The 10,899-nt window shown below is 33.1% G+C and overlaps 1 protein-coding gene across 3 annotated transcripts in view; it reads right to left on the bottom strand.

The window, feature by feature from the left end:
- Positions 1-10,899, bottom strand: part of LOC107442862 (anoctamin-5-like) — a 286,523-nt gene that overhangs the window by 130,128 nt on the left and 145,496 nt on the right. The window contains exon 4 of one of the 3 annotated variants that reach the window (XM_071181275.1): positions 1,814-1,906. The exons of the other annotated variants lie outside the window; for them this stretch is intronic. Coding sequence (XP_071037376.1) covers positions 1,814-1,906 — 93 coding nt within the window. The remainder of the gene's footprint in view (positions 1-1,813; positions 1,907-10,899) is intronic. 3 annotated transcript variants of the gene reach the window in all.

Below are 10,899 nucleotides of genomic sequence, written 5' to 3'. Positions count from 1 at the left end.
ACATTACTATACTATGTTATATTATTATTATATTATATTATTATATTATATTATTATTATTATATTATATTATTATATTGCATTATTATTATTATGTTATTATTATTATATTATATTATTGTATTACATTATTATTATTATATTGTATTATAACCGAAATAGACAATACTGTACATTAAATGTAGGTTACACAAAGTTTTCTACTCGCCTCATATCATATTTGCGTCATCATTGATTTTAGCGACACCTGTGCTAAAGGAAGGGTAAGATAAAATTCTTATGTGGGGAAGATAAAATCCTTCCTATATTGTTATACATACGGCTGACCGTAACATGCATTTAAATCCTTAAAAACTTAGCTCTTTTTAGAATGTCATTTAATACTTTCTTTCAAGATGCTTTAGCGACATTAATTTCATGATGCTTGTTTATTTTGTATTGTTGGAAAATTCTTCAAGTTAAATGACACATTAAGTAACATGCTTTTGTTTCAAGCGAGAAATTTTTTAAATAAAGATTATAAGATTATTGTGTCAAAATTAAAAACTGATGACAATTGATGAGAATAGAGATTTCTTTATACGAATCTCCATTTTTAAACTGACTCAGTTCTATTAACTCCAACATTTTAAAACATTCGTATCAATTAATTGAACTTTACACACACGTGGTTTGAAAAGGGATTCAAATCAATTGGTTTGATTGCCTGAGATTTGAATAATTTGTACGAATCATTAAAATACACTTATTGTATTTAAACCGTTTTTGTTAATTGCTCTGTTCAGTTTAAATTAGATACTGATAAAGTTAAAAAATGAGATCTGATTTAAATCATTCTTCCCTAATCTGCCTATCTTCAACTCTGCCTTGGCAGAGAGTTAAGAGTCAGGTAGTTCCGATTATTACAAATTTTTCATCGTACATGAAATAACCATGTATCGGACAATCATTAAAGTATATGCAAAATAACATTAGTCTCCAGAACTATTTTGTCTTAGTAAACAACAATATCATTTTTTTGTGAAAACGAAGTGAAGATTATTAAAAGCACTTTTTTTTGCAAACATAATATTTTGCACGTAAAGTTTTAATTGCGCTTCAATAACTTTTAAAATTTCAAGTGCTTTGATTTTATAAGCAGCATATAAAGCTTGCGGCAGTGCAATAGAGAATAGATCTTATGGTACACTCAAGTTTCACAATTCATCATGATTTTTAAAGTTTTATGAGGAAAACGGAAACAATGAAACTATCCTACTTGAAAGCATAAAATACGATAAGAATTCCAAACGAATTTTTGAACATTCCGATTAGTATGTTCTTAAAAACATTCAATCGAACACGCTGAATGACCCATATGATTAAACGTAGTATATAATAATAATCCTTAACTTTTTGAAACATAGAATCATTATTTGCTTTCTAAAATTGCTCTATTTATGTACAGTGCGTAAAAAAACGGACCACACTGAATAAATTTTGATCTAATGGTCACATCTCCTCGTTTTAGGACTCAATCTTAATTATTCGTAGTGGTGACGTCAAATATGCTAATTAATAAGTGCAGACGATATTTTCAGTTACGAAATCAGAAGAAGAATAAGGAGTGTGTTCTGGAATACGCTTACTGATCGATGGAGAAGAAAAAAGTATTCCAAGCAAATTTTTACATAATTAAAAATTTGCACAATTACAGGTTTTGGGACAAACTTGAGAGTACCACAACATTGTTTCCCCCCAAGAACTGTTTAAGCAATACAATTGTGCTTATGCGTGCAGTAATGGCGTAAATGCGTTGCAATATGTTGAATACCTCTGTTTTAATCGATTGCAAATGACGATCGTATGCAAGCGAGATACGAGGAATCGGCCTGGTCACCCCAGATGCCTCTCTATCAACTTGGTCCTAAAAATCATCATAAATTACACAAAAATTTGAAAAACTAATAATATTTAGAACATACTAAATTTCATTATTTGATCATTCTAATATAGCAAAGAGACGATAGCTTTCTAAGAGATACGATGTGTTCGGAAGCATTTCAAATAAAATGAGTATCATATTTACATCTCAAGTAAAAATATTTAGAATTTATGTGAACTAAAAATTTAAATTGTTGAACCTTCAATGACTCTTATGAGGAAGGCACCCGATGTGTCAAATCAAGTTAAATTTGTCTATACAGATACAATCTAAATTCTTTCCCTGCTAGATTACGGTGAGTAACCGGGAAAAAATGTTCCAGTCGATGACCGTAAAGGCAAATTTATGCTGCAAAGAGCTAATATGACTATAAAAATATGTCTCTGCCAGTACATTTTTCTCGTAAAATTATAATCACTGATCATAAATGAAAGTTATGGATTTACGCTCAGGCCTTACATTGTTTGCAACAGGTGATTTGCTTGTCAAATCAATGAGAATCGAGTAACGAGGGGAAATAGAGTAAAGTACTGCCATTCGTAGAAGAGTGACTAGATGTTGTAACCATTATGGAAAAGGAATATACATTAATGAATTGAGTTAGGAAGCATTACACAATAACCGCATACATTAATGCTCGAGTCTAATATGTAATCTATATGTAATATGTTCTTAATATGTAATAATATGTAATATGTTCTTAAATCAATGAGAATCGAGTAACGAGGGGAAATAGAGTAAAGTACTGCCATTCGTAGAAGAGTGACTAGATGTTGTAACCATTATGGAAAAGGAATATACATTAATGAATTGAGTTAGGAAGCATTACACAATAACCGCATACATTAATGCTCGAGTCTAATATGTAATCTATATGTAATATGTTCTTAATATGTAATAATATGTAATATNAAATCAGTCTTTTACAGACAATAGTGTTCATTTTTCACGGAGCTTAAAATTTTTTAATGAAATGTTTAAAGTAAATATTTTTTAATATTTTTCAAAGCTAAGCATTTCTTTTAAATAAGCAAAATAAATTTTATATTTTTCCAAGCTAATAAACTATCTGTAAGAAAAAGTCTGCCTGATTGACTTTCATTGTTAGTATGTTGTGAGGTTAGTAAACAAAATTCTATTAACCAAAACTGAATTCAAAAATTCTCAATTACGTATCTTCTACTTAAGAAATTTTGAAACCTTTTTTAGTAACAAGTTTATTTATTTGCTTATTTTGCTGCTTTTTTTATGTTGCAATCTACTGCGAAACAAACTCAAACTTAACTTTTCAAAATGTCATAAAAAAGAGTTTTCAGTTTTCAATAAGTACGAAAATTTTTTTAATATATAACTGTTTTTATTTTATTTTTAAAAAAATATTTATATGTGTTATTCTAATGTGCTTCTTTATTAGCAGAAACTTTTTTCCTTTCATTTCATTATTTTATTTTTTTAAAACATTTTTTAAATCGAGCTTAAAATAAATTCAGTTTTCTTTATATAAAATAAAGTAAAATTTCTAAAATATACATATTTTTAATTTTGCGGAATCATCTTCGTTAGTTGTCGAGGGAGATTGCTTTCGATAAAAAAATGGATTTTGCTTTTCAATTTAATTATAGACAAATTTTTTTAAAATCGTTTTAAAAATAGCTAATTGGATAATTTTTTAAGCAATAAAAAATTTCTGTATTTACAGATTCTTTTTGTTATCTTTACTCCACTAAATGTCTTTCTTTAAAAAATAGTATACGGAGTGGAAAATTGAAACTTAATAAAGAAAAAATCTATAGAAATCAATAATAATTACTGTAAAAAACAGCAGATGTAATTAACATCAAAAGAGCTTAAATGGGGGATGAAACTTGAAATTGTATCCAATAATCGTCTTTCAATTTTCTCTGTTTCTTTCCACAATCAAATCAATCTTGTTGTTTATTATGCATTTGTTTATTTACAAGGTCGAACCCCAGGGGTGAGGCGATGCTGGACTTCTTTAACACACACAATTTAGATGTTTTGAATGATCCCGGTGATCTTCCCACATACAGCTATGTCCTTGGACAGAGTTGGATAGATCTATTCGTGAGTAATATTGAGGAGCTTAAACACTACAGAGTACATGATGACATTTCATGCTCCGATCATGCGCTTATTACCGTCGAGATAATAGAAAATGAGCCCAGATTTAACTCACGAAATGTTAATTTTAAATTCAATCGTCTGGACTGGTTAGATCTCAGAATCAAGTTACAAAAAATTACTAAGAGTTCAATCAAGTTACATTAAAATTACTGATATCACTGGTGATATTGTAGCAGCATGTAAGGCTAGTGAGCTGAAACAGAGATCAAGAAAGCGCCAGCACTGCTCATGGTGGTCACCGGGATTAGGGCAGAAGCGTAGAGTGGTCAGAGCAATTAGGAGACGATTCCAAAAATCGACTGACGAACAGGAGCGAATGAACTTTAAGATTAAGTTCAAAAAGCACTTGGCGGCCTATAAGAAGGACATCAGAAGAGCCAAAATGAGTGACTTGAAAAACTTTTTGGACAGAGTAAACGCTGATGGGGCGCTTTCGGCCCCATACAAGATTGCTAGAGGCGACAATTTGAGACTCACCAGTCACAGTCCCGTGTTCAAGGAGAATGGAACACTCACTACAAGTTTTGATGAAACTATTTCTGTAATTATGTCACATCATTTTCCAAATACTTGTGATATTCCATGTGAACCACTGATCAGAGGTGATAATGATCCCCCTTTCTCTGAAATTAAATTAGAATCAGTGATCGGAGACCTAAATCTAATAAAGCACCGGGCCCTGATGGCCCCCCTAACGAAGTTTTTAGGGAAATTTTCATCATTGATAGGGCATGGCTATTGCGTGTTTTTAATAAATGCCTTTAGTTAAACTTTTTCCCAGTGGCTTGGAAATGTGCCAGAGTCACTCTGATTCCAAAATCCGACAGAGACAAAAGTTTGCCCGCCTCATATAGACCCATTTCTCTACTCCCGGTCTGGGGTAAAATATTAGACAAATTACTAACTAGGAGACTTGCTTACTTTCTTGAAAACAATCAACACTTAAGTCCTAATCAATTTGGCTTCCGGACCGGGAGAGGGACTGATGACGCTCTTTTGGAGGTTGTCAAATTTATTGAAGAAGCGCGGCTGGATAATAAACATAGTGTTGGGGTGGCTCTGGACATTGACAATGCATTTAATAACGCTAACTGGGCAACCTTGAAATCTGAAATTAACAGTTTAGGACTTCCAGATAATTTGGTTAAAATTATTTTTGGCTTCCTTAGCCAGAGAGTGGTCACTTTTATTGACGAGGAGGGCAAGTGCATTTTTAGGCAATCCATTTTTATGGGAGTGCCACAGGGCTCATCACTTGGACCGGTGCTGTGGCTGATATACATTAACTCGGTTTTTAGCTATTTTAATTGTATTGATTTTAATGTTTTCCACGATTTTAATCTAAATGATTGCCGCATAATAGCATTCGCGGATGATTTATTGCTTTTACTGAGACACCCAATTTTATATCGCTTCGATCAGGTGGCCACCTACTGCCTTGCTGAACTCTCAGCCTGGGCAGAGAGTAATAATCTTAAATTTAGCGATACCAAAACGAAATGCATAACTTTTCCAAAAAATAGAAAAAGAATTGGCAGACAACCAATTATTAAAATGAGTCCAAATCATAAATATTCAGTTAAAAAAGTACAAGAACTTAAATATCTCGGTGTTGTACTCGACCCAGGTTTGACCTGGATCTCACATCTAAACCAGGTCAAAGAGAGAGTCAGCAACTTTAATAACTTAATTAAAAGGGTGGCCAGGGCAACTTGGGGCCTAAAACCCTCTATCCTTAAGTTGATCTACCTGCGGGCTACGGAGCGAATCATTTTATACGCCGCCAGTGTCTGGTACCACAATACTGTTAAAATCAACGAAAAACTTAAATCCATACAGAGAATCTCACTCATTAACATCACTAAGGCCTATTCCACAACCAGCACGGAGGCCCTCCAGATACTGGCGGGGGTGAAACCTATCCATCTTAAGATTTTGGAGGACACTTGCATTAAAAGACTTAAGTGGAATTGGAGACTTAACGATTTTGACTTAGAGATGCAGCAGATTCTCCTCACAGCACATATGGATGATCCACCAACTAGGATTCACCCATCAAAACTTATTTCCGTTCCCTACGGTAGATCACTCCCAACAAACAGCGGCCTTGAAATTTTTACTGATGGATCAAGGATGGAGGTTGCCGACTCCGCTACTGGTACCACAGAATATAGAACTGGCTTCGGCATTGTTACTAAAATGAACGGTACTTTAATCGAGGCAACCTCCACCAGGATGCTTGATATGTAGGAAATCTCGGCGTTAAGCGCGAAGCGCTTCTAACCGATTCATCTATACTGTTTTGGCATAAGAAACTAAAGGTCATATGCAGATCAGAGTTCTAAGATAGTAGTTCACATAAAAGTGCATTATCTGGTGAGGCAAGATTTGATGTAGTAGTGCATCATTAGGATGGGGAATTCCCCTGGATTAGAGTTGTTAGCAGGTGCAGCACTTCTTGGTCTTTCAGCAGGTCTTTAAGTTCGCTGATGAGGCTAACTAGTCTGTGGGCACTGGAGGTTGGAGTAGAGTCTCTGTTGTATGATCTCCTTTTACTGGGGCGGGCCTCGCACCCAATAAAGTTTGCGGTATGGTTTTTCAGGCAGTTGCAACACTTGGTCGGGGTATCTCTGGGTTTTTGGCACTGATACGAAAAATGCCTTTCGGCTCATTTCATGCATCTGGCTTCCTTGATGCAGTTACGTTGTGTGTGCCCAAAACTCTGGCATCTAAAGCACTGGGTCGGTCTTCCTCCTCCTCTGTACTTCTCTACTGCTATCGGGAACTGTTTTAGGCTCTCACTGTGATATATTTTGGTCTGATTGGCCAGCAGAGGAGTGACTATGAGGTAGAGGGGGAGTGGCCTATAGGCTCCTCCCACTTTCTTCCTGAACTGTATTACTTTGGAAATCTCTACATTAGATTTCCCTAATTCTAATGAAATCTCATCGGTACTAAAATCAACTGGGAGTCCTCGCACTTTTTCGTTCTTTACAAGTGGGACTTTTTCAGCAGTGGGTGAAGTCTCCATGGCTTGGGTTGTAGGCTCTTTTAGGATCTCAGGAGTATTCTCCGGCTGTGAAGTGGAGGCAGAGATGGAAGTGCTATTTTTGGGCTTTGCTGAGATGGCTTTGGCTTTCTTCTTCCTCTTTTTCCTCTTTTTGGCTGGAGGTTCGATGATGTTTTCAGAATCTGAGGCCGTGGCCCCGACACTGAGGTCTGTTTTCTGTACCGCTGGGTTGGGGCTGATCTCAGGTTCAGTGGTGATAGGCTCAGGAACTGGAGTGATGATTTCTTTGATTGGCTCCGGGTTCTCTCTTTTCATTAGTTCTTTATAGGCTAGACTTAAACAACGCATTCTTCTTTGGAATTTGTCATATATTTCTCCATATTCACAACTGTTCAGAAAGAACTGATGTAAGTCCATTAACCTTTTCATTTCCTCAATACTAAACTTGAGGTAAAAAGATACTTGGTCAAAGATTGGATCAGGTGGTATGAATCTCGTAGGAACATTACTGGCTTCATTTGCTTCTTCAAGTGACGAGTATTCTATTACATCGACATAAACATATTTGGTGCCTTCACCATCCAATTCCACAGGTTCCGGTGTCTTTGGGCGGCTAGGCGGTAACACCTTTCCGCCGCGAGCTGTTCTGTTGTACGGCATTACGGAGCAGAGATAAAGCACGTCTTGTCTCACAAACAATAGTAGTGTTTACATGGCAGAATTGGTGGCAATTAATAATGCTTTTCTCTGGCTCTCTAAAAAAGAATATCCAGACGCCACTATCTATACTGATTCGCTTTCCTCGTTGCAAGCCTTACAAAACCCAGTATCAAACTCAAAAATTGTTGAAAATACTAAAAAATTATGGCGATCTAATATACTCTGTAATTGGGTTAAAACTCATATAGGTACTCAAGGCAACGAGGAGGCGGATCAAGCAGCTAAGAAAGCCACCGATCTCTGCCAAATTACCCTTGAGGTCCCAAGCTCCATCGCCCAAATTAAAACTCAGGTTAAATTATATAGTATGAAGCGCTGGGGACTGGAATGGCGGAGTTCCGAGAAAGGGAGACAGACATTCAAATTTTTTAAAGACCCGAAATTAAATAGACTACAAGCAAACTTCTATCTCAATCAATTTTTAACAGGCCACGGAGTGTTTGGAGAACACCAATATAAATTATTCCACAAAACTCCAGAATGCAATTACTGTGGTGAATATCAATCTATTGATCACTTGTTAATGAATTGTTCTCAATTCCAGACAATCCGGGGCAATAACTTTAATAATATTGGTCAACATCAATGCTATGCTAACCTGACTTGTAGAAATATCATAAAAAAGATTATTAAACAAACTTTAGAGGATGTATTGGGGGACGGTCTTTAATGTCTCGGAACTTGTTCCTTCCAGTTTGGGTGTCTCAATTTTTTTACTATGTCTTTTATAAACTCTTCTTCGTTTACTTACTCCAATTTTATTGTTATTTACTTTTGTACTATTTAATTGGTTTTAAAAGTACTGTTTTTAAATGTTTTACAATATTGTTATTTTGTAAATTTTGCACGTTTATCTTTTAAATTGTTCTTTTAAATTATTCTTTTAATTGACACTTGTAACATATTGCTGTTTTAATGTTTATCACCTTACATGATTTTAGCTGTTCTACGCTCACCATGTTCATGGACTGTTGCCATGTCTGATGTGAATTTTATGTATTTTATGTTTGTACTGTTTTCTGGATTTTTTTGATTTTAATAAACATTTACCCGTATGCCCTAAATAAGGGCGGGTTGGGGTAAATTCTTCCATGCACGCTTTCTGAACTGTAATTGGTCAGATTTGGAATGCGTCTTAGCTTTTTCTGTTACATTTTAATTTGCTACTCCCAATGTATATACTTTTTTTTCTTCATTTTTAATAAGGATTCTGAAACTACTTACAAAGGGTGGTCTTTATATAACACCCTGCATGGAAAACCGCTTACAAAAAGAATGCCATTCAATTTGAACAATTTGATCAATTATTGTTTTATCTTTCTGTAAGAATATTTCGGCGTGTTTTTCTTGCTTCGATACAAACTTTACGAAAAATTGGTAACAGAGAAATCTCATAATTATGTAATTTTAATTAAACTGTTATAATTTCAAAACGATGCAAAAGAAATGCAATATAACCACATAGCTGATTTGTGAGTTCATATTAATATTGTATTTTAATAAACTTACGAAAGTATTACAGCATTGCAGTTTTACAGATATCCGAAAACAATGTATTATCGTCTCTAAATTTAGTATGATATTAAAGTTACACGATTATATGAATTCGAAATAGTTTTGGAGCTTGTTAGATTTGTTACGTTATGATTACCATTTTGTTAACGTCATATTACACTTTCAATAAAATTTTAAAGGGGCTTAAAACCAGATTAAATTTTAATGTGAAAAGTTGATTTTCGTAAAAATGTATCTCTTTTAAGAAACTACTTTTTAAAAAGATGTTTGTTCTATGACGCTATGATTATCATTCTAATAATGTCACATTACACTTTCAATGACTATTTAAAAGGATTTAAAGCCAGATTAAATTTTAAAGTAAAAAGGTTATTGTCATAAAAATGAATCGTTTTCAATAAGCTACTTTTTTAATGATGTTCTTTAACGTTATGAATACCAATCTGTTAACGTCACATAACGCTTTTAATAACAGGTTAAATAAAAAGTAAATAACTTTAAGTAAACTGAAACACAAAATAAAATTTTCAAACCAATTCGCAATTTTAATCAAATTTTTATACGAAATGAAAATCTCTTTAGAAAATATTTATCTTTAGCCATTTTCCTGTAAAGTTTTTTTGCTAATATTTTAAGTCAATCTTTTCCAATTATTAAAAACTAATTCTTGAATGTTCATTTGGGCATAATGCTATTTTTGATTTTATCCAATAAAAAAGACTAATTATTAGAATGCCTAAAAAAAAAACTCCATTTTTGAGACCGCATTTGAGAATAATTTTCTTCTCAAATTTAATCAATAAGAAAGAAAAGTAATTATTGAAGTATTGTATTTTTAATACAATATGTGCCTAAACGCATTTTCTGAAGAAAATATAAAGTATTTCTTTTTGAAATTGTATCTTAAAACTAGATCAATATTAGTTATTTTCATACATTAGTTTTTTAATATTTCATTAAGTTATTTTTAATTGCTTTCTGTGAGATATTTAAGAAAAATTCTTCGTAATGTTTTACCTGATAGGCAAGGAAATTTTTTAAAAATCTTTCATGAATCTCAGAGACTTTTTTAAACTGTCCATGCCAATTATTTAATGAAATGAAGCAAATAATTGCTCACACTTTCGTGATATTAATGCAAATAATTTAAATATATTGACACGAAATATTGAAAAAGAAACATGATCTTTTTGGAAAAATGACTTTTTTTAAGCAAAACTTCAGTTCCTTTTTTTTTATTTTTCATTTTTTTTGACGAACTGAAATTAAAAAAACTCAAAGTTTGATTAAGAATATATTCGTATTAAAGATAAATAATTGAAAATAATCTAAAGAAATGTTTCCTTTATACTTCAACGAAAATTATTCTTGCTTTTATAACTTTTTTTTAAATATTCTGAAAGAAAAGAAGAAGAGAAATAAGTCAAGAATACGTAACAACAAAAATTAATCCGCTTTTTCAAAAAGCTGAGATTTCGTCCATATAATGAAAAAATAGAAAGGCACATCATCATTATAAAAATTTCATGGAGACCCTTCCCTGTACTGTCGCTTTCCTATTATGAACTGTTTCTTCGGGCACTTC

The sequence above is a fragment of the Parasteatoda tepidariorum genome, chromosome 5, assembly GCF_043381705.1.
Source record: "Parasteatoda tepidariorum isolate YZ-2023 chromosome 5, CAS_Ptep_4.0, whole genome shotgun sequence".
In the NCBI taxonomy this organism is placed as follows: Eukaryota; Metazoa; Arthropoda; class Arachnida; order Araneae; family Theridiidae; genus Parasteatoda; species Parasteatoda tepidariorum.
This window is presented reverse-complemented; position numbering and strand designations above follow the sequence as displayed.